This window comes from Phodopus roborovskii, unplaced genomic scaffold (genome assembly GCF_943737965.1).
Source record: "Phodopus roborovskii unplaced genomic scaffold, PHOROB, whole genome shotgun sequence".
Classification (NCBI taxonomy): Eukaryota; Metazoa; Chordata; class Mammalia; order Rodentia; family Cricetidae; genus Phodopus; species Phodopus roborovskii.
The window spans coordinates 16,636,560-16,662,827 of record NW_026126636.1 but is presented as its reverse complement, the minus strand read 5'-3'; the positions used below and the strand labels follow the sequence as shown (position 1 = coordinate 16,662,827).

Sequence of the window (26,268 nt, the reverse complement as noted above, 5' to 3'; positions counted from 1 at the left end):
TCCTTAAGATAATGGGGGGGGGGGGGCAGGAAGAATGTACTCTCCAGTCAGGGAGTTATCTGTATCAATTGGCAGAAGCACTTGTTCTTTCTAGTTTTCCCTTCTTGCCATTAGTCCTGTATCTTTTAGTTATTAATTTTCCTTCACAACAGTAGAAGAGAACAAACCTTTGGAATGGGTTTATTTATGCAATAAGGGCCACAAAATACCAACTACATTTTATTTACTCTTCTTGCTCAATTAGTAAATCAGGGGAGGATCTGATTTCAACAATCATATGGATTTGATCCATGTAATTATATTATTATATTACCCTTAACTAACAGTCTTTTTGAAAGAGCTTTATAGAACTCATTCATATTCAAATTTTACTTGTAGATTACTATGGAAAGATAGAAAATCATTATCCAGCTGGGTGTTTATTGTATGAACTGAAATTAGGATTATAAAAATTATCCAACCTTCTCCAATTCCACAGCCAGAAACTCATTTTATCGATTGCTCATCTAATGGAATAGCTGAATTCATGGTCCATATATTTACCAATCTATTAATACTTGTTCTTCTTCAGTTCAACAAGTGGGCTGTTTTGATTCATCTATTATAGTTAATTCATAAACCCCTAAATATTGTTTCAGATTCTGCTTATGGTAGGACTATTTCCAGCAATAGAAACTGCTTTGATTTCATCTTCACATCCTGTTATGTTCACATTATTACAAGGTCCTGTTTGTGCTATACTCTAAATTTCTTTGTGCTATACATCAATCTTCAAGAAATGCTTCTGCCATGAGCTCTTCTCTTACAGAAACTTGCTGTTGTGGGACTGCCTACTTCTATAAAAACTGACAATTGATCAGACTATAGTAGTAAAATATTTTTAAACTCCTTTAAGGAATTGGGATATTGAGGACTGGAGAGATGGATCAGAGGTTAAGAGCACACTGGCAGCTCTTCCAGAGGTCCTGAGTTCAATTCCAGGCAACCACGTGGTGGCTCACAACCATCTGTAATGCAAGCATACATGCAGGCAGAACACTGTATATATAATAAATAAACCCTTAAAGTGGAATATTAATCATATTAAGGTAATGCTCAAGGTCAAGGTGTAGCATCCACGCTACCATCTGCTCCACTAATCAGGCGAAGGCCTAGAGACAGTGGGTCATTCTGAATGCCAAATGCCATTTATTGAGGGGATGGTGTGGGCTTAAATATTGACTCACAGCATAGTGGAAAACAACAGGGTTTTCAGGCTTAGCTCCTCCCCAGAAGATGTGTGTTAGTAAAACAGGAAGAGTACCAATAACAACTCTGGGGCAAGATGTTCCAGCCAACAGCTTCAGGCTTGCTCAAGGTGCATCAGGGGTCCATGCTGAGCCCTACATCAGGGCATAATTGAAAGATTACATAGACCATTAAAACAACAGTTATTAAAAAAATAAAAAGGGGGCTGTGGTGGCTGACACCTTTAATACCAGCACTTGGGTGGGAGAGGTAGGTGAATCTCTGAGTTCGAGGCCAGCCTGGTATATAAAGCTAGTTCCAGAACAGCCAAGGCTACGCAAAGAAACCCCGTCTTGAAAAATAACTTTAAAAAAAGGGGGGGGGGATTTTTGGGGCTGAAGGGATGGCTCAGTGGTTAAGAGCACTGGCTGTCAGCCGGTCGTTGGTATCATACAACGTTAGTCCCTGGGAGGCAGAGGCAAGTGGAGCCCTATGAGAACGAGAATACTAGCCTGATCTACAGAGCTAGTTCCAGGATAGGCTCAAAAGCAACAGAGAATCCCTGGCTCGAAAAACAAAAACAACAAACAAACAACGACAATAACAAAAGCACTAGCTCTCTTCAAGAGGTAGTGAGTACTGAGTTATTCCCAGCACCCACATGTTGGCTTACAATCATCTATAACTGTAGCCTCATGAGATCTGATGCCTTCTGGTGGGCAAATGTACATGCAGAAAAAGCACCCATACACATGAAGTTCCTTTACAGCCAAGACTACACAGGGAAACCCTGTCCCAAAAAACAAAAATAAAAGCAAAAAAAAAAAAAAAAAAAAAAAAAAAAAAAAAAAAAAAAAAAGAAAGAAAGAAAGAAAAGAAAAGAAAACCAGAGAAACAAAAGAATATTCCTTGATATTCTCCTTTCCCCGCCCATATCTTCCTTCCTTCCTTCTTTCTTTCTTTGTTTAATTTTTACTCATCTTCACCAGGAACTCTCCTTCCTGTAACAACTTGGGGAATGTACATCATCTCTTATGTGTGAAGAACGAGAATACATTTATCTATTTTTCCTCTCAGATACTTTCCTGCTGACTTGTAAGCTTTTCTTGATTTCGTATATTTCAATGGATAATTCAGATGTGCATTTTTTCATTTTTGTTAAAGAGTGTTCATTGGGTAAAAGCGGCGCAGGATCATAAATGGCCCCCACACTCACTTTGTTCTTCATGTTGGTCCTTTTGGCTGGTTTAAGGCTTCTCTCATTTTTGTTCCATGACAAATTCAGAAACTTAGATGTGCATGGTATTGCCACCCTAGTCATTCTATCATTTTCACCCTTGTGTTTTTTTGGGCTGTGATTACAAGTGGTGGGACTCAAGTTACACTAACTGAAAATAGTCCCTAAGTGTCTTCAGTAATCTGATACTGCATGGCACATGGGGAACCGTTTATAGATCATTTTATTTTCTCATTATCTACACACAGTATTGTGTTAGATATCCAAGTGCTTTCTGAACAATCTCCATCTCATGTGCAGGGCTCACTGATCAGCCATGGAGCAGAACAAAGCTCTGGAAGATGGAGAAGGAGGAGACAGCAAATGTATCAGGTATGTTGTCGGGGTTGAGGGGTGGTTAGTGGTTCAAGTGATGCTGAAAAGGGAGTGTGGCCAGGAGAGGCAGGTGTTTAGATGGCTCAGCCGTTAATAGCTCTTGCTGCTCTGAAGAAAGGATGGGTTTCATTCTTAGCACCCTTATGGTGGCTGACAACCATCCTTAGCTTCATTTCCAGAGGTCTGATTCCTTGTTGTGACTTCAGCAGGCACCTGGCACAAACAGCACATGCATACATGGTGCAGAACACTGACGCCCATTAGCTTAAAACACAAACTCTGAGGAAAAAAATTTAAAACTGCGTTTGAGACATGAGATTGGTTTTGCCACATTCTGTTTCTCTAGAAGTGATTTGAGTATTCTACTGTAAACAATTTCAAGATTATCCTGTTTTACATGCCACTGACTTTATGTGTAAGAATTAATACCAGGAGAAAACATAATTTATACGACTGTGCACATCAGAGACGATGTCCCCATTTGATTCTTTCTCTCTGTTTCAGTATTAAATGATTTTCCCTACTAAAGTTTATCCTCTTTTAAAACTAGGGAAATCATGCGTTAGGCTTGTTTCCTGGTCTTCCCCTTTGACATTTTTGGTACTTTCTTTAAATTCTATTCCTTTAATGGTCACATTTCCCATTTTCTTAAATGATGCCTTCAGGACTTTGATAAGAATTGCTTAGTATTTCTGTAGACTTAAATTCGTCTTTATTGTCTTCCCATTGATATTGCCTGTTGTCTTTCTTCACATCAATACTTATGTTGTTTTTATTTGCTATAATTTTAATAGATTTTGAAATCTTCGTGCAGCTGGAATGCTGAATGTGGAATGCGGTTTATTGAGGGATGGAGTAGGCTTATATGCTGACTCACAGCACAGTGGAAAACAATCAAGGGTCAAGTGTGCAAGTTCTCAGGCTTAATTCCTCCCCAGCAGATGTGTGTTAGCAAATCAAGAAGAGAACCACGAACTACTCTGGTGCAAGATGTTCCAGCCAATAGGTCAGGCTTGCTCAAAGTACCTCAGGGGTCCATGCAGGGCCCTACAATGGCTGTCCATTTTCCTAACAATCGTGGTAATATGCTGTGAAAGGTTGACATTTTGAGTATGTGGCAGAAAATCATGAGTCAGTGGAATTGAGTGTTGTGAGAATTTGAGTGTTATATGAGATTTTAGGGACACGTGTGAGGCTGGAACGTCACTGGAATAAGTTCAGAGAGAAACAACATGGGGCTCTTTGGGGTACATGAACACAGTGTATGACTCTTCAGAGATTGGGTGCATGTGTTAAGAATTGAAATTTTCTGTATATTCTGTTCCTCAGCCAATAGAATTGCAGTTATGAAAGTGTAAAAAAACAAACAAAAAAAGAATGTTTTATGTTCTTTGTCTTCCTCAGTGTCCCCAAACTTTCTATATCTCACCAATCCAGAGAGACATAGATTCTGACAGGCTCTTAAGTTTGTCATTAAGTCTGCGGAATTATTTTATGTGCAGAAAAAATTTCCCTAAGGAGAAAAATATACCAGAAATAATTTATAGTTTTGAGGTACAAGGGAAGATACTGATTACAGACTTAGCCATAGAGGGAGATGGCAGGGGTGCTAACCAATCTGTTGCATGACCTTACTGGTAGATTTCAGAGGCCCATGCTACGTCCTTAGACAAGCCTCGCCTGGCAGGTTGGTAGGGTGGCATTCGAAATACACATCTTGGTAAGGCTATTAGTAACTCTTCTCTCCCACAAGCTCATAACCCTTTTATTAATTAATTAATTAATTAATTAATTTGCTATGAATGCTGCTGTCAGGGCATCTAAGATATTTCTTAGATGGCTTTATGACTTATTTCAGGGCTTTATGGCTTATTTAAAAGATTATCAGGCCTTGATCTAGTTCGTAAGGATTTCTACCGACGATGAGAGATGTGGTTTCGTTGCAACTCTTCTATACATGGATAATCAATTTCCCGGTCTCTCTTTCCTGGGTTCATCTTTGGCATATTTGGCATACATTACCTCTCCACTGTGTGTTTACTTTTAGGATTTCTGTTCTGTTCAGTTTTCTACATGTTTCTTTATATGCAGGGCCATGATGCCTTTACTCTTGTGCTTCTGTGGTAAGATGCCTATCAGGTCCTGTGATACCACCACGAGCACTCTTTCTTTGAGCTCATGGCTTTTCTGTGTTCATGTTTTCCTATCTACTTTTGTGAAAAATGTCAGTAGTTTGCTGCTATGGATTGCCTTGATTCTTCCCTTTGCTCTTAGTAATATTACTGTTTTCACCACGCCATTTGTCAGTCAAAGTGTGTGCAATCCCATTTCCTGTCTACTCTTATTTGTCATTTTTTTCCCGAGTGCCTTAAAAAGCTCATCACAGAAGTGAAGCAACCTGAATGGGTTACATTTCTAATTTACTTCTCAAGTTGTCAGTATTGATATATGTAGGGAAACTAGTGGTTTTATTTTGCATTAGTTTCATATTTTTCAATAGTACTTAAAGCACTTATTAAGTCTAAGATTTTCCCATGGTAACTGTGTGGCATTGCATGTATGACTTCATCATCATTAAAACTGAGTTTGAAATCTTGCTTTCCTAACTATTCTGTTTATTCTTTGTCTTATTCGGATTTCTCTAGTACACTCTTATGTCTCTTGATTCACTAAGACTAGAGAGCACAAGCATCTTCCTCTCCTCACAGTTTTCTTGCCAATGCTGTTCAATTTTTCTGTGCATTGTATTGTTGGCCTATTTGTGACACATGTGCCCATTTACTGTGCCGAGCCATGTTCCATTTATACCTAGTTCCTTTAGGAGTTCATTACAAAATCTTGTTGAACTTTGTCTTTTGGCATTTCCATCCTATTCTGATGGATAAAATTATGAACTGCAGTGCTGTGTGAATGGATGACCTATAAGTGTACTTCCTTCTCCATGAATTTTAATGGACAGCGTTTCTGGGTACAGTATGGTTCATAGTTATTTCCTTAAATATATGATTCCCTGCTCTCTTGTTTGCAGGATTGTTGATAAATTTACATGTCGTTCCATTCATGTATTTGTGATACTTTAGCAAACTAAGAAGTCCAGTAACTTAAGTCTGGCAGTCACCACATTAGAAGATGTGGTGTAATTAACACATAGTGATAGTGTTAATTACCTGTTATAATCATGTAAGGAAATAATATTGACCACTTGATAATGTTAAAAGCAAACACTGGAGCCACTCATCTCTCAGGTAAGAGAAAAGAGGAGGGCCGGCAACTGGAAACCTGTGCTGGGTAATTCAGAGATAATGCACTTCCGGTAACAGCGGGGGATTTCCAGGGCCAGAGAGATGGTCCCAAGTGCCAGAGTCCCTCATGACTTCTTACTTTCTCTGCCACAAGGCATGCCTGTGATGCACATATGACATGAAGGGAAACACTGATACACATAAATAAACACCCTCTTTTTATTCATTTAGATTTTTCTTCTTTAATATTTGCTTTTTTTTTTTTTGGTCATTTTTCTGTTGGATTGTTTTGAATGTCCTCATTATGATTTATGGTTGTTAGAATAGATGAGTCCTTTTTTTTTCACTATTGTTGTATATGAAGGACTTTTAATGTCACCTCGAGGGCCAGTTCATACCCAATGAAGGGTACTTACTTTGTTTCACAGAATGTCTGGATTTGGGCTAGTGTAATCTCTCTCTATGTCTCTCTGTCTCTCTTGGTTTTTGAGACAGGGTTTCTCTGTATTGTTTTGGACTGTGTCCTAGAACTAGCTCTGTAGATCAGGCTGGCCTTGAACTCACATAGATCCACCTGCCTCTGCCTCCCGAGTGCTGGAATTAAAGGTATGCACCACCAACGCCCACCTTGGCCTAGTATAATCTTATGAATATCCTATTTTGACATTTTTCATGACACGTTTTATGGAAGAGGCATTCTTGTGCATGAGGAAAGTGTTGGGAATTATATTGGTTTCCTCTCTCTCTCTCTCTCTCTCTCTCTCTCTCTCTCTCTCTCTCTCTCTCTCTCTCTCTCTCTCTCTCTCTCTCTCAGGCTGCAGCCCCTTCCTCTGAGAGACACATCTCAAGAGCCTCTTGGTAAATGGCAAGTTCACATAAGCTGCAATCTGCCACCATATTCTGACTGGCCTTATGCCCTTGAGGACCAAGGTAGCCCAGTTCAAGCCTGCTTGCTGCAGGCTGCTCATTTGACCTCAGTCCAAAGCTGCGCCCGAGTTCAGTTACAGCTTCATATGCACACCGTGTTGCTTCCCTGTCCTAAACACAAGTCAGAGTGACATATCTATTTTGATTGTCTATGTTAAACTTGCTTCAACAGAGCCAGCTGACCTGTCCTGGGTGCAGCAATCTTTCCCCAAAGCGGAAGAATTTCCCACAAGCCATTGCTAGTGCAGAGTGAGGGGAGGAACCGGGTTGCATAGCCGAACCGGGAATGTCGCCAACTCCAGCGTCCCTAGCGAATGGGCAGTGGACATTTGCCGTTTTAAGACGCAGAAATAGCGAGGAGGATGGGAATCCCGACAGGGCAAGGGAAGTGGGTGGGAGGGAGTCGGAGTGCACGTGACTCCGACAGGTATGTAATGGGTGGGGCCGGAGGAGGCACTGAGGAACGGAAGGAAGTAGGGACTCTAACACCCGCCATTCCCTGTGGGACCTGGACACCCTCTGTGTTCCTACCTTGAGGTGCAGAGGACAGAGGCTGGGGTCTCAGCGGGGTGTGGGTACTCCGTATAGCCACAGGTGCGGCGGGAGGCGGCCTGGGAAAGTCACAGTCAGCAGCGCAGTGGCGGGAACCGCAGCCCGGCGGCCCTGGAACCTCCCAGGTGAGAGGAGCTGCGGGGCTGGGACCCAGGAGGGAGGGGACCAGGGGTGCAACTGTGGAACATTGCTGTGGATGTCTTTCCCTTATCGGAAATTTCACTTTATGTGAACTGGGCCTTATACTGATTTTAACCCCCTCATGGTTGCCAGACTATTTACAGAATAATCTAATAGAGGACTTTGCATTATCTTTTGTTTGCAAACAGGGTTCTCTTTGCCACTGTGGCACTTGCTAATCGCCTAGAATTTAAATTCAACCATGCTTTCTAAATCCCGTGTTTTACTGCTTTTGTAGTAAAGAGAGTGAGTGTGTGACCTTTGCGCCTAGGGACCAGACATCGCTAGAGAACTTTTTATACATTAATCAGTCACACTAGGAGCCACTGCAGATCTTATGGAATCAGAAAGTATATTTTAGCAAGCTTTAGAGTTATGATTGTAAACGTTAACATTTACTTAACAAACTTTTCAATGCCCATTTGTTTTCCACCTGGGATGTATGCACTCTAAGGTGTAAGAAAATACAGCATTCAGAAATGTGTTTTCAAATGGTTAATTCTTAAGATGCACCTTAGGTTCTGGAAAAGCACAGTATGTATGCTAAGAAATCATCTTTTAAATAATTCCGATCACTCAACTATATGAGAAAAAATTTTCTCTTCTTGTTCCAAGAAAAGCAGTCCGCCCATGGACACATGGCCCCGTTGGCAAACATGTTCTTGTTTGGTTCTGGCTTTGTTTTGTTGAATAAGTATCTCAATCCTGCCCTGTCTGGCTAAGGACTCACCATGTACACCAGTCTGGTCTCCCGTGGGATCTTCCTCCTTCTACATTCTGAATGCTGGAATTAAAACAGTGCAAAAGACAGGTGGCTCAAACACTCACTCCCTTTATTTTTAATTTCAGGATTTGTTGAGAGTGACTGTGGACTTCTTCCAGGAGGAGGGACAATGCCTGCAGCCTGCTGGGGGTGGGGGCTTTGTACTGAGAATGGACGCTACAGAGTTTCAGCAACCTGCTTTCTGTGGGTGAGAATAGTTTGCTTGCAGTCTCCCTTGCTGCTCCTCAGGGTTCTGGGGAAAACTGCTCTTCACGTGTATGAGTTTTCTGTGAATGAGTGTCCTTCTGGCTGGTTTAAGGCTTTTTCTTTTTTGTCCCATGGTAAGTTCAGAAACGCAGAGGTGTATGATAGTGTCATTGCAGCCATTCGGTTTCATCTCCGATTGAGTTGTGATTAGAAGTGGTGGACTCAAGTTATGCTAACTGGATATGGCCCCTGGGTGTGTTCAATGCTCTGACCCTGCATGAGATCTGGGGAAACATTTGTAGGACCCTCTATTTTCTCATTATCTACTGAACTTAGAGCATAGTGCTGTGTTAGAATTCTAGGTGCTTTCTGAAGAATCTTTTTATCCTGCAGGTCTCACTCATAAGCTAGACCTGAGAAGCCTTTAGAAAGCGGAGAGAAAGGAGGCAGTAGTAGCAAATGTACCAGGTATTTTGGAGGGACTGAGTTAGATGTGGCTAGCTGTTCAAGCCATGTTGAAAGCCAGGGTGTTTAGGTGGCTCAGCTGTTAATGGCCCTTGCTGCTCCAAAGCGGACATGGGGCTCATTCTCAGCACCCACATGGTAGCTGACTACCCTTAATAACTTCAGGATAGAGGTCTGATGCCTTTTTCTGATGTCAGTGGGTGCCAGACACAAACTAAGTACACATATACATGCCACAGAGCACTGATACCCATCAGCTTAAATAAAAATCCTAAAGAAAATATTTAAAAAGCCAAGAAAATGCAAATGAGACATGCAATTGGTTTTGCCATATTATTTTTCTAAAAATGTTATTTTGTAATATTCTACTATAATCTCATCAAGATTATCCTGTTTTACATGTCACTGGCTTTATATGTAAGAATTAATGCCAGGAGAAAACATAATTTATATGACTGTGTATGTCAATGATAAAATCCCCCATTTTATTCATATATCTTTTCTCTCTTTGTTTCAATATTAAATGATTTTCCCTACTATAATTTATCATCTTGTAAAAGTAGGGAAATCCTGCCTTACGCTTATTTGCTGATCTTCCCCTTTGACATTTTTGGTAGTTTCTTTAGATTCTATCCTGAATTGGTCACATTTTCCATTTTCTAAAATGATGCCATCAGGATTCTGCTAAGGATTGCTTAGTGTCTCTGCAGGGTTTTAAACATGTCTTTATTGTCTTCCCATTGATATTGCTTGTTGTCTTTCTTCACACCAATACCCAGTGGTTTTTATTGCTTTAATTTTTAATAGATTTTGAAATCTTGGTTTGATCTTGCAGAAATCTCATTCCTTATTAAGTGAATTGATTGGAATCTTTACATAAGAGAAACTTCCTTGCTAATTTGTGTCCTCATGTTTAATGAGAACATGAAAGCCATGTGTCAGTATTCACATGCTATGTATATGTATCATTCTGTTTTCCATCTGCTATTTCTGTTCACATGCATGTTGGCCATTTTTGCAAGAAAGGACTGTAATTAATCATCTCATAGGAAACCACATTTATAATATAGTTGAATCTCATGTGAATAGTTTGCTTATGTGATTATTGAAGAAACACCTCACTGACATACATGATAGCTACAGTAAGTTGGATTCTCACTGATACTGTGTCTCTTGAGTTCATTCTGTTGTATTTTCTGCAGGATTGATTCCATTGAACCCTTGGATGTGGCCATGGACTAGGCAGACAGGGGATCTTGGTACACATTGGGTGAGCATTTATTTCATGACTAACAGTGTAAAGCATTTTAAATGTTTACTAATTGGACATTGTAATTGACTTTTAGCATGATCTCTTAAAGATATTTGCTTCTTAATTGAAATGATTTTTATTTGCTTATGTCTTTATTATATGAGATAGTCTACGTATTAACCTGTCATACTACAAATAGCTAGCTAATATGTTTAGCTCAGTTCCACTGCTCCAGCTCGTACGTGAAGGTCTTTGATGTACTGTATAGTGAGAGAGAGTCAGGCCTAGATTCATATTTTCTGCCTGGATAGATGTTTTCCCATCACCATGATTTGGTGGAGTTGCTCATTATGAAAATGCATGTCTTATTTTGGTGACATCCACATGGTCATTGCTGTTGCTCTGCTTCTGGATCTGCTGCTCTGTTGCATAGGGCTATGTATCTATCTACTCGTTGACACTCGAGTGTTCTGATGGTCATCTGGAATGACAGGTGGGATAACTGAAGATCTCTTCTGTGTACCTGGCCTGTTCTATACACTCAGGTTCTTAGTGCTTCCTTGCACATTTAGTCTTCTTCTACTTTGTGGATACTGTTTAATGCTAATCACCCTATTCCCTCTCTTCTCTGTGTTGTGTAGGATTTGTATCAAGTCATATGGATTTCCTCTTCATGGCTGGGCAGTCAGCAGTCACTCATTATCTGCATATGACCAGTTAGCAATCCCTGAAATAACTGTTGCCCATTGCAAACAAAGTTGTCTGACCCTGGCTGAAAGCTGACTGCGGAAGGCTATGCTGTGACCAGAGCCAAGTCAAAGCAGTTTGAGTATTTCTACATGTAGGAAAATGTCATGAGTGTATTGTCTCCAATGGCCTGTCACTCTGCCAGTCATAGGCTCTTGGCCATATTTCCAGTGCATTGTATATATTGCCTTCTCTGGAACTGGCTCGCAGTTTAAACAGAAACCATTTCTTTACACAGAAAACTGTCTTCAGGTTATGACACTGTTTTAGGAAATCAAAGGTTGCGGGGGGCGGGGGGGAACCCATCAGACTGCGATACAGGAGACAGCTCTACCATGCAATGCTGGCACACGGAGGATCAGCTAGTATATGTCTAAAAAATGAATCCCAAGTTCAGTTAAACATAGAGTTTCTGTCTCCCTATATGCCTCCAGACCTTCCCCATATCCCACCAATTCAGAGAGGGACAGATTCTGTCTGCCTTAAGTTAGTTTAATAGAGTCTGTTGAATAATCTCATATGCAGAAAATTATCCTAAGGTACAAAATATACCAGAAATCATTTATATTTCTGAGGCTCAAGGAGATATATTGGTTACAAACTAGACAAAGTGGGATGCCACAAGGGTGCTGACCAGTTTCCGGTAGCTCTCGTCCACTGTCCTATATCAGTGGAATAGGATACAGTCTCTAGCAGGGTGGTAGTATGGCACAGTTGACCCATATCTAGGTCAGCTCATTGATGACTTTCCTCGCCCACTGGCTTGCAAAGTACTTTCTGGCACTTTGAATGTTGTCATCAGGGCATCTAAGATTATTTCTTAGATGCTATGCTGGTTTTAGTGGTCTGCTATTTTCTCTTCCTCATCTTGCTGATATGTAAAATACCACCTGATACAGAGGATGGGTTTCATGGCTTCTTTCAAAGATTATCAGATGCTGGATATTTATCATTTCTGAAGTTGAGAACTGTATTTCTTACAATTTGGAATAAGTTGCTACCTGACTTCTATTAACTCCTTTAGCTTGAGTATTTTCTCTTTCCTTCTTGCTCTGGGTAACAATTGATGCACTGTGCTGAGGTAGTGTGGACAGACGTGGACACCTGTGTGCCTGTCCTGAGGAGATGGAATCCATTTTACGTGTGGTTTTTAATTTTTATAATGCTGATGCATGTTTCTCTTATTCCCAGATTCTTCAACTCTTTGATAATGGCAAATGTGATAATTTCTCACAGGTGTTTGATGGATTTATTGACATGATCACCTTCCTTCTGTTATAATCTAGGTATTTATTGTCTTAAATTGATAGATCTGTACCTGTTGGAACAGTTTTGTATACCTCAGCATTGGAGGGTAATATTGGTACTTTCTGCAACCTCCGAAGGGATGTCTACTGTTTGCAGTAGTTTGCATTCTAACAGGAGTTAGAACAAACTTTGCCATTTCCTCATATACGTTCCTGGGCACTTGATTATATTTGTTTTTGTTTATTATTTTGGGGTGGAGTCAGGGTCAGGGAGATTCATTATATAGCTGTCATCGTTATGAAAATTAGTATGTATACAAGGCTAGCATCTATTGCAGTAAATAAGGATCAGGATAAACAAATAGGCCGAATAGATGTTTATTCAGGGAGAAATAACTTACAACCTAGACAGATGAACACCAGGAAATTCAACCCGATCCTCTCCTCTCCGAGTCACGCCAGAAAGAGCGCCTTTCCAGGCCCCCTCCGACCTCCTTCCACAGGTCACTTCCGCCCATGGCTCCACCCCCCAATGGGCGTGGTCAGTGCCACAGAAGGACTATCTCACTACAAGCATCAAATCAGAATTATAGTTGCCTCTGTTGTTCCCCCTACAAGCCTTCTTTATTTCCCTTTGTTTTAGTTATTTTTATATTATTTAATGTATACATTTGTTTTGGCAGCATGTATGTCTGTTTGCCTGCTGCCTTTGGAGGTCAGTAGAGGACATTAGGTCCCCTGGTAGAGGCCCTGAGTTCCCTGCATGTTGGTCCTGGGATTTTAACCCAGGTAGTCTATAAAAGCATTAAGTGTTTTTAATGACTTCGACAGCTCTCTGGCCCCCAATTTGTTTTCTTTGTGTTAGCCATTCTGGCTAGGGTGAGATGGAATATCAGTTGTGTTCTTTTTAATTCCATCATGGCTGAGAATTATGAACACACTAAATGGTATTTTGTGGGAGATCTGGAGATCTTTGAAGCTACTGATAGTGGGATGTATCCCAATTTATTTCTCAACTTGCTCATTATTGGTATATTCTAAACTGGTGAGTTGTGTATAATAATTCTTTATATTTTAATAGTACAAAGGCATTTGTCAACTATAAAAGGGTGTGTTGCTATCTTCAGGTAGGTTATATATGCAATCACATAATTGTTGATAAGGTTAAATTAATGTTGTCCTTTCTTATTGTATCCCTTTGTTTCTTTGTCTCTTTGAAATGTCTGTGGCTAGTCCTGTCATTATTATTGCTACCTGTGTATGGATAGTTGTTCTGCATGTATGTCTGTGCACCACATATGTGGAGTGCCCACAGAGGCCAGAAGAAAGCATGGGATCCCTGGAACTAGAGTTACAGTTTTGTGAGCTGCAAATTGGTTGCTGTTCTAGAAGCCCAGTTCTCTGGAAGAATAGCCAGTGCTCCTAACCACCAAAACTCACTCTATCCTCTCTAGCTAGTTTAAAACTCTACTTTAAATGTCACTGGGGAAAGACCTGGAAGATAGAAGCTCCCTGTCTGCTTGCCCTCACTTTGCTAGCACATCTATTCCTTCACTGGCATTAGAGCCTACGTCCTTGGGATTCCAGCATATCTGGAAGACCAGCCGAGACATTTAGTCACTTTGGCCATTGTTTGGTTAGCTGGATTGCAGCCTATAAACCTTGTAATAAATCCTAGGTCTCTCTATTTGTTGAGAGATTCAATCTACAAGTTGTGCTACTCTAGAGAACCCTGATGATAGAATACACCTCTCCTGTGTGCTTTGGTTTCTGCTGGGTAGGATTAGTGAAGCTGTTGAGTTATGTCTGTTTCCTTCATCAAAGCTGAGTATTTCTCACCTATTGCTTCATACTGTAGATGGCAGAGCTACAAAGCTTGTTTTCTTCTTGTTGTCTTAATTTTGTTGATAGTATTAATATCCTAATTTAGTTGTCATAATGCTTATCTCAATGAGTGTTATTTGAATTCCTAGTATACTTAATAAATATCCATGGTTGTTTCTGAGAGAATTTGGTATTTTATTTACCTAGATTCTCTGAATACTTTCTCAACTATTGTTTAAAATCGATCATTTAGGGGCTAGCAAGATGGCTCCATGGTTAAGAACACTGGCTGGTCCTGAGTTCAATTCCCAGCAACCACATAGTGGTTCACAACCACCTGTAATAAGATACGGTGCCCTCTTTTGGTATGCAGGCATGCATGTAGGCAGAACACTATATACATAATAAACAAATCCTTAAAAATTGGTCATTTAAGAAGTTTGGCTGCTGTCTGTTATTTCAATATAATGGAAAAGCGTAGAAAAGTTCCCCCGAATCAGCTGTCCTCTATCCCATCTATTCTTTATGTAAAATTATCTTGTTTCCTGTGTTCTCATGGATAATTTCTCTCTGATTTTTCTAAGTATAATTTGCCTCTCATTATGATCTGCATTGCTGCCTGAATGGATGATGTGTTATCTAACAACTTTCTTCAACTGCACTTCTCTATGAATTTGAAGAGCCAGTGTTTCTGAGTACAATGATAGGGTTCACAGTCATTTTCTTTCAGCACTCCAAATAGATCTTTCTGCGCTGTCCTTTCTATAGGAATGTTGACAAGACCTTTGGCATTGTCCGTGACAGAGTTGGATTAATTTTAGTTTTATATTTTTTGACTCCTCAATGTGAAATGTCAAGAAGCATTCCAGTCTTTGTTCCTGAGACAGAAACTCAGAGAAGAACAACAGGGAGAATGGCTGCTTCCCCGGTAAATGTGGCCCAGGTTGGTGTTGTGTCTAGATTCATTTGAAAATTATTTTTCTGTTGCAACCATTCTTTTAATTCTCTGCCTCTGGCAGTGTCTTCTAATGTGTTTATTTCATATATATATATATTGGATTTCACTCAGTGATGATGTTCCTATGGGTGTGTTAACAGCTGAAATCTATTTGTCTTAGGAGAGGTTCTGCTCATGTCATGGTCTTGTTTCCACTGTTCAGTGTAAGGTCTCAAAAAAAAAAAAAAAATCAGTATTTTCTTTTGGTCTTTTGTTTTTCAGACAGGGTATAAGCAGTCCTGTCTCCACCTCCATGTAGAGTATATTAGTAAGAATTTTCTAGAGAGTATTGACTTTGTGCTGTGCATAAGCCATGGATTTTCAAATATAAACAAATGTCCCTCTTAATGACTTTCCTCTTTCCTCTTTTCCTTTCTTTTGGAGGAGGAAGACTCACTGTATTTTACAATTTTTTTTTTTCCTTTCCCTGAAGCTATGTATTATGCAGTTAGAGATTCAGAAGAAAGGTGGCAATGGACAGGTTTTCATTTCTTTATTTAACTTTTTTTTTAAGTAAAGCAGTGTTCATCTGCATGTTTTTGTGTGCATTATATGCCTGAGTGATGCCTCATGGCCATAATTCTGAGGTAGGCATCAAACTCTTGACACTAGAATCAGTCACTGTAGTGAGCTACCATGTATGTAGAGAGAATTAAACTGGGTTCTCCTCAGGTACAGCAAGTAACCTTTACTTCTGAGCCATCTTTCCAGTCCCCAGGGGGACTGTGGGTTTGTGGGTTATATTTCTGCTTTGTGACAGAGCCAGTATATAACCTGGCATTTTCTATTTTTTTGAAAAATAAAGGAAGAATCATAATGATACTTGTCTGTTCAACTTAAACTCATGTTACATGATTGAGCTCAAATACTGAAGAATAAAGGTGAGCTTACAAATTTTCTTTTCTTTTTCACTTTTTGTTGTTGTTGTTGATTTTTGGGCTTTTTGAAACAAGGTTACTCTGTGTTTCCAGGGAACATGCTCTGTAGACCTCAGGTTGGCCTCAGATACACAGAAATCTACTTTCCTCTGCCTCCTGTGGGATTAAAGGCATGTAACACTACTGCCCGGCTAAGATTCAAATTTTCAATTGAGCCAATTTCAGGAGCAATGTTATATTCAGAAGAAATGAAGAGTTAGTATAATTTAATTATTCTGTAGTGAGACCCCATATGGAATTTCTGAACTTGGTATTCATCTTGGTTGTGTGGAGTTTTAGTAAATTTTAGATAGTATTAACGCTGTCTAATGCTGTTTTTTTGTTTACTTCATGGTTGTCAAAATTTTCTTATAACATCACGAAGTTTTCGATTCTGTATTTTGTTTGGCATGTTGCATGTATGCACTGATGTTATACTGTTAAAAAAAAAAAACTGTTTTGACTATTAACTAACCCATAAATTCTTCATCCATGTTCTTTGTTCTAGAAACCATACAGCATCACACCTAGGCCTCAGCATCTGACCTGAGTATTTAGATTAGAGCCATGTGAGGCCCAGCTGCAGACAGTAGTGATCCAGTGTCCATATTTAAACAAGGTCGAAGCCCAGTTGTAAGGAGTAAGGTTTTTTCCACCTGCCACCGGTCTTGTCCCCCCGCCGCGCCAGCCCCAATTAACACAGAGACTCTGTATTTGATATAATGCTGTTGGCCCATTACTAGTTTCTTATCGGCTAGCTCTGTCTTAATTATTAACCATTTCTATGTATTTCCACGTGGTCTTCTTACCAGGCAGTGGGGCCGACATCTCGTCTCCCCAGTCTCTCCATGTTGACTCCTCCTTCCTACTTCCTCTTTCCTCCTTGTCTCCTAGTCCCTCCTATCTTCCTTTCCTATTGGCCAACAGTGCTTTATTCATTAACCAGTATGAGAAACATATTTACAAAACGACATCTCCCATCATCCAGTAGATATGGAAGAGTAGGTATGAATGATGAGTTTTGCTCATCATAATTTGGCCATCTGAGAGGAGATACTATGATCCTATTTAATTTCATCACAGCCTTTGTAGAGTTACATTCCTGCATCTAGATCTTAAGTGTCCACCTTATATTCCCAAATTTGCTGATTATGAGAAGATAATGTCATCCTCTTTTCACCAAGATAGAAAATACAACAGAGAGCATGACTATTCTAGAAAGTGTCCTTTATTAATATTAACTTGCACTTTTATTTTATGTGTTTGAGTATACTTGCTTTAATGTATGTGTGAACGCTATGCCTGTAGAGTTCAGGAGACAGCATCGGATTTGATGGAACCATAGTTGGAATCTGGTGTTTAGCACCATTTGGGTGCTGGGAACCCAGCGTGAGTCCTCTGGAAGAGCAGTCCATGCTCTTTACCTCCGAACCATCTCTCTAGCACCTCTAGAAAACTTTTGTTTTTGAATAATTGTCACACCTCATCTGTATCACCAAGAGTATCTATCTAATTCTTTAGGTCTCTTTGGCCTAGGAAAACTTTTATTTTTCCCTAACAGCACATGGTAAATGGGTAATTTTCTATTACAGGATCTGTTAACATTCAGGGATGTGACTGTGGAGTTGTCCCAGGAGGAATGGGAATGTCTGGACTCTGCTCAGAGGACTTTGTACATGGATGTGATATTGGAGAATTATAGCAATCTAGTCTTTGTAGGTAAGAATACCCTTCTTGTAGTAATCCTCATCCATTCTTTGTATTTATCTAATTTGTGTGTATGTAAACTCCCTGAACTGCCTAGAGATAGCCAGAAATAAGGGACATTTTGATAGTGAACATAACCTTTTCTTCCTTCCTTCCTTCCTTCCTTCATTATTTATTGATTTCTTGGTTTTTTGAGACACAGTTTCTCTGTGTAGCTTTGGAGCCTGTCCTAGAACTCACTCTGTAGACCAGACTGGCCTTGAACTCACATCGATCCACCTGCCTCTGCCTCCTGAGTGCTGGGATTAAAGGCATGTGCCACCACTCCCAGCCTTTTGCAGTTTTTAAGGAAAATTTTAACGTTCAAAGAAAGCTGAATATTCTGAGCAAGAAAATGCATTGTTGTACACTTAGTAATTGAATTAATTTTACTTACTATTAAATTTAAACTGTTTACCTATTTCTGATTTTTTAAAAAAATATGGAGAATTTTAAAGCTAAAGCGCTGTTGCTGGTAAGCATGTTGTGTTCTTATTTATTGATTTTTTTCACATATAGTCTATAATCCTGGCACAGCATGATTTTAATCCTAGCATTAGGAATTGCTGAAGCAAGAGGACCTGGCAAGTTCCAGGCGACACTGGTTTATATAGTGAGTTCCTAGCCCCTGAAGGCTACATAATGGACCCTGTTCCAAAAACATAAACAACAAGAAAGTAGAGAAACATTTTTCCTATGATGCTTCAGAGAGCTCCTGCCTCAAAATCCATTATTGCTTGGTTACCCATGTGTCCAGCCTCTGAAAGGTAGGCAGGTTAGATAAGAATGAGAAGGCTATTACCGATCCTTTTGTTTTGATAGCGATCAGAATAGAGCTTAAATTTAATGATAGTGAAGCACAAAAGGCCTCTGCTGAGAACTCTGTTCCTAAGAATTGCTAGCTTACTTGTCTTAGAGAATGTGAGGAAAAGCTATTGAATCTGTTACTTATGCATTAATTCCTATTATTCATGATTGTGCTAACTTTCCAGAGAACCATTGTATATGTGGAAATTGTGAAAAATTCCTGGATCAAGGCTCAAAACATATTGTTCATCATCATGTGAATATCCAAGAGATTTCTTGTAAATGTAATGAGCTGGGCAAAATGATTAATGAATCCTCCCAATATACACCTTATGACGTGAGTGATACTGCAGAAAACTATAATAAATTCAGATGTGGTAGCCACAAGGATGCTTCTGTTGAGTCATCAGTCATAAAAAGACCTAAAAGCGAGGACTCTGGAGAAGATACTTGCAAATTTAAAGACTGTATAAATTGTTTAAATTTGTTTCCTATTAGTCAAAATCAAAGGATCCACTCGAGCCTCAGTATACATCAGAAAAATCATTCTGGAGAGAAACCCCACAAATGTAATGCCTGTGGCAAATGCTTTTATCACTTGTATCAGGTTAAATACCATTACAAAACCCATACAGGAGAGAGATCTTACAAATGCAGTGAATGTCACAAACACTTTAGTCAGCTGACACACCTAAGAAGCCATCAGACAATTCATACAGGGGAGAAACATTACAAATGTAATGAATGTGGCAAAAGCTTTAGCCGAGTAACATACCTAAGAACCCATCAGAGAATTCATACAGGAGAAAAGCCTTACAAATGTAGTGAATGTGACAAATGCTTCATCCAGAAAGCTCAACTTACAATACATCAGAGAATTCATACAGGAGAAAAACCTTACAAATGTAGCGAATGCGAGAAATCGTTTACATGTTGCTCAGGTCTTAGAAAACACCAGCGAATTCATACAGGAGAGAAACCTTACAAATGTAGTGAATGTAAGAAATCCTTTACCAGTGGCTCAGATCTTAGAAGACATCAGAAGATTCATACTGGGGAGAAACCATACAAATGCAGTGAATGTGACAAATGTTTTATTCAGAAAGTCCAACTTAGAATACATCAGAGAATCCATTCAGGAGAGGAACCTTACAAATGCAGGGAATGTGTCAAAGTCTTTACCCACCTGTCAGGTCTAAGAAAACATCAGAAAATTCATAGTAGGGAAGGAAAGTTTCCATTAATACATAATATGGCACAGGCTTAGGGACCATTGCAGGCTCCCCACTAGAGAATCATAAACATGAGAAGCTTCTGAAATCCTGTAAGTGATGTTCAAATCTTAGAAAACATCACCAGTTTCTGTTGAGGGAAAATTATTCAAATGTGATGATGTAGGAAAATTTTCATTAAGACAGTCTCTCTTTTCACCCTCAAATACTTCATAATGTAGACAAAATGGAAAAGGCTGAAGAATATGCTGTTGTGTGACCATTTCCTGGAGACTGAAATGTTCCATCACGAAGGAAAGCCAATTAAGACAGGAAATAACCCCCCCCCCCCAGTAACTCAGGAAGTCCCTGAAACTGACAGCATTTGCATTGTTTAACTCCCATGAAGAAACTCAGATCACTCATGCGATTTAGAAAAGGCTTTGACAAACTGAACCACCAAAATAGGATGCCCTTCAACTTGTAGACATGCCTGTGGGTGTATAGTGTGCTCCAGGTATCCAATATTCATAAGTTGTATTCCATGCTGGGTTTTCATTTCTTATGGCACCTGTCTTTGATTCTCTTTTGTGAGCACCTTTCCCATATTTCTGTGAGTATCCCCAATAAAGCTCATTGGTTTGTTCAACAAGATAGACTTGAGTGGCATTCATACTTGCTTCTGTTGTCAGTTTCCATCTTGGGTGAGTAGATGCATATGTGTTACATCTCCCATACAACATGTGCTGCTGAACCCTATTAATTTTTTCCTGCCATCTTATTCACCAGAAAATTAATATTAAAGAGAAAGCATTTGGGCAACTAAATCAGGAAAGATTGTTTGTGTTCACTGCTCCAAGCTTACTGCCGTAATAGTACCTGGCCCTGTTAAAAGGGCTCAACACAGAACAGACTTTGGGAGCCTCAGAGAGGAGGCTGCTCTCTTTCTTGCATTCATGGAGAAGAGAGTGAGAGGTCTACAGGGATACATATGAAAATTGTAGAGAGCCACCAGTGCCATTCCCGAAGATGGTGCCGGTTTCCTGTCCATAAGCCAGCAAGGCGCGGATGTGTGATCCACGTCATGGGGTGACCGTTACAAGCATTGCGGGCTGCAACTGTCAGTAACGGACATGGCTCCTCTGAGCATATATAAGCAGAGCCCTTTTTCCTCCTCGGGGTCTTCCCTCAACTTGCTGTAATGAGCCGCGCAATAAACATAGCTGCAGAAGAATCCTGTTGTTGAGCATCGTTCTCGCAGGCAAGGCGATAGCGCTTGACAGAAAATACGGTTACAAAACTCAGTGACAGACATCCAAACATGGCTGAGTCCATGCACGACTCTGAATCATGATTAGAACTGGTGATTCAGTACCCTGTGGGCAAATACTGAATGCCATCGTCCTTTCCTCATGGCCTGCTGTACCTTAGGAATTCCCCTCTTTAAGTCCCAAAAAGTGAATTGAATTTCAATTTTTTTTTTTTTTTTTGCTAAATCTTTTACGTAATGCTAATATTGTAGACAGAACAGGAAAGTTGTAAAGTAAAACTCAAGCAAATGTGTTAATATTCAGCTTAATTGCACGTGTGACTCCAGTCATACAGATAACAAGAAACTACAAAGCTTTAAAAAGATAACCTACGTACATGTACAGCTTAGAATTTCTGAAAGGTGTGCTGGAAGATAATTTTGCAGTAGTGAAAAAAGTTGGGGAAGTATTTAGTGTAGTACCAAAACACTGTATTAGAATACTGATACTTGTGATGGCTATTCCTGGTTGTCAACTTGCCTACATCTATAATTAACTGTGGCACACCTGTGAGAGACTTTTGCTTAATTTGAAGTGCTAAAAATCCACTTACAATCCAGATTGTTGAGGTGGGACAACCCACCTCTAATCTGGCTCAAGCTTTCTGCTGGAAGCCTACATAAGGGCATGGAAAAAGGAAGCTGTTGCTTGTTGTTTGCTTGCATTTAACTTACTAGCAAATCCATTGCTTCACAGGCATGAGAGCCTACTTCTTTAGGATTCTGGTGTTTACTGTGGACCAGCTGAGACATCCAGCCTTGGGACTAAACAATTACCTTTTGTACACAGGTAGCCATTGTAGGACCACAGTTGGGAGAGGGAGAGAGATTGATTCATTCTTTAGTTCTGTTCTAGCAAACGAGTCAAACCTACATCCGTCTTGTAGCAGAACTTTCCAAAACGAGTCTCCCATATGGTACTAGTTTTGAAGGGTTCATGGGGAGCAGCCGAGGCTTGGCATTGTGTGGCAGGGTCAGAAGTTCCCTGAGGAGAGAGAATGTTGAGGAATGTCTAGCCGAGTTGCAGTGGAAACTCCAGCATATTGGAACTGCCAGGATCATGGGATGACTGTCACAGACAATGTCAGGTAATGAGCTTCTGAAACAAGTGTATTTTATTCGTGGCATAGTTGGAAAAGGGAAGTACTCATGGTCTTGGCCCTAGGAGATCATGAGTTCCAAACATCAAACAAAGAGCTATTTTGTATAATTGGATATTGGTTTGAATTTGATTTTATGATTATTATACCACAGCTCCTGTAACTTAGAAAAAGACATTATAGTGGTTTGAAATTAAGTGACCCCAAAGGGAGTGTCACTATTAGGAGTTGTGGCCTTGTTGGAATAGACGTGGCCTTGTTGGAGGAAGTTTGTCACTTTCTGTGAAGGTAGGCTTTGAGCTCTCATATAGCCTCAAACCACACCAAGTCAGACATACCACTTCTGTTGCTTGCAAGCCAAGATATAAGGCACTCAGTCACTTCTCCAGCATCATGTCTGCCTCCATACCTCCATGTAACATCATGATGATAATGGACTAAACCTCTGAAAATGTAAGCCACCCTAATTAGTTTTTCCTTTATAAAAGTTGCCATGGTCATGTGTCTCTTCACAGCAACAGAAACACTAACTATGACAAAAGTTCATATCAGAGACAGGTATTGCTGTGATAGACCTGACCATGTCTTTGAAGGAATATGCACCTTGAGACTGTGGATTATAAAAGCACTTGAAGTTTTAAGTGCTACTTAAATAAGCCATCCTAGTAGGAGCATGAAGCACATGAGTATTGAGTGATTTGAACTGTTGTATAGGGCTGGCTCAAAACGTTTCAGAGCAGAAGAATTTTAATATGTTGGCTAGAGATCATTCTTGTGTTATTTTGGTCAAGATTGTGACTGCTTTTTGCCCTTCTCCAGAAAGTCTGCCTCAGATTAACATGAAGAGATTGGGATTAATTCCATTGGCAGAGAAAATCTCAAAACGGCCTTGTATAGACTCTGTTGTGTGGCTATTAGTGGTAACTCTAATGAAGATATATAGTGAACAGGGGCAAGAAAATGAAATTTGAGAAGGAAAGGGATGGATTATGTCTTCTGTTTAAGGAGATACACAAAAGAATATATCTTCTTAGCACCCCATGGAACTTTCTCTAAAACTTACCACATACTTGGTAACAAAGCAAACCTCAATACATACAATACATACAAAGAAAAATTGAAATAACCCCCTGTATCTTATCAGATCATCATGGCTAATGTAAGAATTCAACAACAACACTATATCATGAAACATTAAAAACCCAGAGACAGATATTGGGGTTCAAGCTTCAAGCTGAAGATCAGAGAAGCAAAGGAGCCAACCCAGTAGATCTTACCTCTATCCAGCTGAAATGGCAATCCTGTCTCCTCGAATCCTCAGAGGCAAAAGCTCTCAGTTCCTGTCTCCTCCTACCTTGTATTTCTTTCTACACCCAGACATATCACTCCTGTGTCTACCTCATTATTGAGATTAAAGGCATGTGATCCTATGTGCTGAGATCACCTTTACGTGAGCTGTTTCTTTTAGGACTGGGTCAGTTTCATATTGTCAGTGTGGTCTTGAAATAACAAAGATCTCTCTTCCTCTTAATACTGAGTCCTGGGATTAAAGGTGTGTGCCACCAGTGCCTGGCTAGCTAGTATGGCTGCTGGCATTAAAGGTATGTATCACCACTGCCTGACTTCTATAGCTTGTGTTTGGCTTTTCTTTCTGAATCCTTAGGCAAGCTTTAATAAATCATAAATTATATATCATCACACAATACTAATTGCAGATAGCCCATAAAGTCATGGAAACTGAACGATGCTCATCTGAATCGCTACTGGGCCAAGGAAGAAATAAAGAAATTAGAGTCTTCCCAAAATTCAATGAGTATGACAGCACAACATACCCAAACTTATGGGATACAATGAAAGCAGTGATAAGAGGAAAGTTTATAACACTAAATGCCTACATGAAGAAGCTAGAGAAATTCCACACCAGGGAATTAACCGAGCAACTGAAAGCTCTAGAACAAAAAGAAGCAAACTCACCCAGGAGGAGGAGATGGTTGGGAATAATCAAACTGAGGGCTGAAATGATTAAATAGAAACAAAACAATACAAAGAATCAGTGAGACAGAGTTGGTTCTTTAAGAAAATCAACCAGATAGACAAATCTTTATCAGAACTAACCTAAAGACACAGAGAGGATATCCATATCAACAAAATCAGAAATGAAAAGGGGACATGTTGTAAGACCCTAATTCCAGGGTCCTGATGGGCCGATGGGAGAGCCCTGCGACACAAACAGCAAACCAGGAGATGCAACAAGCAAGAGGCGTTTATTGAGCGAGTGCGTACTCGGGTGTCAGCAATCTCAGGGGAAAGCTGCACACCTCTCAAAGGGTGTGACAAATCCTTGCTGAGTGCTTCATTTCTCAGAATACATCTGAGAACCTACACAGGAGAGACTTACAAATGTAGTGAATGTGACAAATCCTTTACCACAGAGGACCATCTTAAGAGCCATCAGAAAATCCACTCAGGAAGGAAGCCTTACAAATGTAGTAAATGTGACAAATCATTTACTAAGAAAGTGATGTTTAGAACTCATCAGAGAATACATACAGGAAAGAAAACTTACAAATATAGCAAAAGGAGAAAAATAATCTATTACCGAGGAAGGAAATCTTAGAACTCACCAGAGAATACACACAGGAGAGAAACCTGACAAATCCTTTAGCTGGGACTCATCTCTTAGAATTCATTACAGAACACATACAGGAAAAATTTTTATAAATATGGTGAATGTAACAACTCCTTAACCAGAAAAGGCAATCTCAGAACTCATCCAATAATACATACATTAGAGAAACTTTAGAAATGGAGCAAATGTGAAAATTCCTTTTTTTGTAGATTTGGCTCTTGGAATATGTTCTGGGATATTTGATCACACTGTGAAACCCGAATTTTAATTATATCAACCTTGGATTGGGGGCAGAACCCAGAACTAACTGATTGGAATTATCCATAGGAAGTAGGAAGGGTTATGAAAGACTGATAAGGCACACAGGAATGATTAGGGAGTGACTTGGAAGTTTGTGGTCTTCTGGTTTGAGATGTTTGGAGAAACTCTGTTTGTAAGTCATTTTGTTATTTCTTGGCCTTTCTGAACTAGCAGGTGTTACCTCAACATCTGACTCCTGAGTCTTTACTGGTAAATAGAACATGAGTGACTTAGTTAAAAACTACATGTTGGGTCATGGGGTCACAGTCAGGTGCAACTGCTAAGCTGATAGAAAAATGACATTAGTACATCAGAGAATACTTACTAAAGAGAAACCTTACAAATGCAGCGAATGTGAGAAATCCTTTACTATTTGCTTTTTTCTCAATACATCATGGAATTCATCTAGGAAAGAAACCTTACAAGTGTAGTTATCTTAGTTTGGGTTTTACTGCTCAGAAAAGATACCATGACCACAGCAACTATTTTAAAGGAAAATATTTAATTTCCTTTCAGAATAAAAGGAAATCAGAGATTTATACTCATTATCCTCACGGAACTCACTTTGAGTTTCTCTCCATTTAATTTGATGTTGGGTGTTGGCTTGTATATTGCCTTTATTATGTTTATATATGGTCTTGTGATCTTGATCTCTCCAAGAAAGGGTGCTGGATTATGTTCAAGACTTTTTTTTTTTTTTTTTTTAGCATCTAATGAGATGATCATGTGGTTTTTTTTTTTTTTTTGGTTTGTTTTTGTTTGTTTTGTTTTTTCTTTCAGTTTGTTTATTTGGTGGATTATGTGGAACCAACCCTGTATCTCTGGGATGAAGTGTACTTGGTCATGGTGGATGATTTTTTTTTTTTTTTTTATGTATTCTTGCGTAATGAGAACTTTCCTGCCAACCTGGTCCATAAAACACAGAGACTTCTATTAATTATGAAAGTGTTGCCCATTGGCTATGGTTTCTTATTGGTTAGCTCTGACTTAATTATTAACACATTTTC

The 26,268-nt window shown here is 39.6% G+C and overlaps 3 protein-coding genes across 3 annotated transcripts in view; all 3 read left to right on the top strand.

Annotated features, from left to right (window-relative positions):
• Positions 1–26,268, top strand: part of LOC127238815 (zinc finger protein 664-like) — a 120,686-nt gene that overhangs the window by 75,718 nt on the left and 18,700 nt on the right. The gene's annotated exons all lie outside the window — the stretch shown is intronic.
• LOC127238527 (zinc finger protein 813-like) lies at positions 7,295–25,079 on the top strand. The gene is given in 9 exon segments (XM_051207138.1): positions 7,295–7,400; positions 7,546–7,685; positions 8,590–8,711; positions 10,392–10,445; positions 15,104–15,188; positions 17,752–17,878; positions 18,898–19,932; positions 24,627–24,922; positions 24,924–25,079. Coding segments are annotated over 9 exon segments (2,121 nt in total).
• The window catches only part of LOC127238804 (zinc finger protein 345), a 250,649-nt gene continuing 231,944 nt past the window's right edge, over positions 7,564–26,268 (top strand). The window contains exon 1 of the mRNA XM_051207541.1: positions 7,564–7,685. The gene's annotated coding sequence lies outside the window, so the exon portion shown is untranslated. The remainder of the gene's footprint in view (positions 7,686–26,268) is intronic.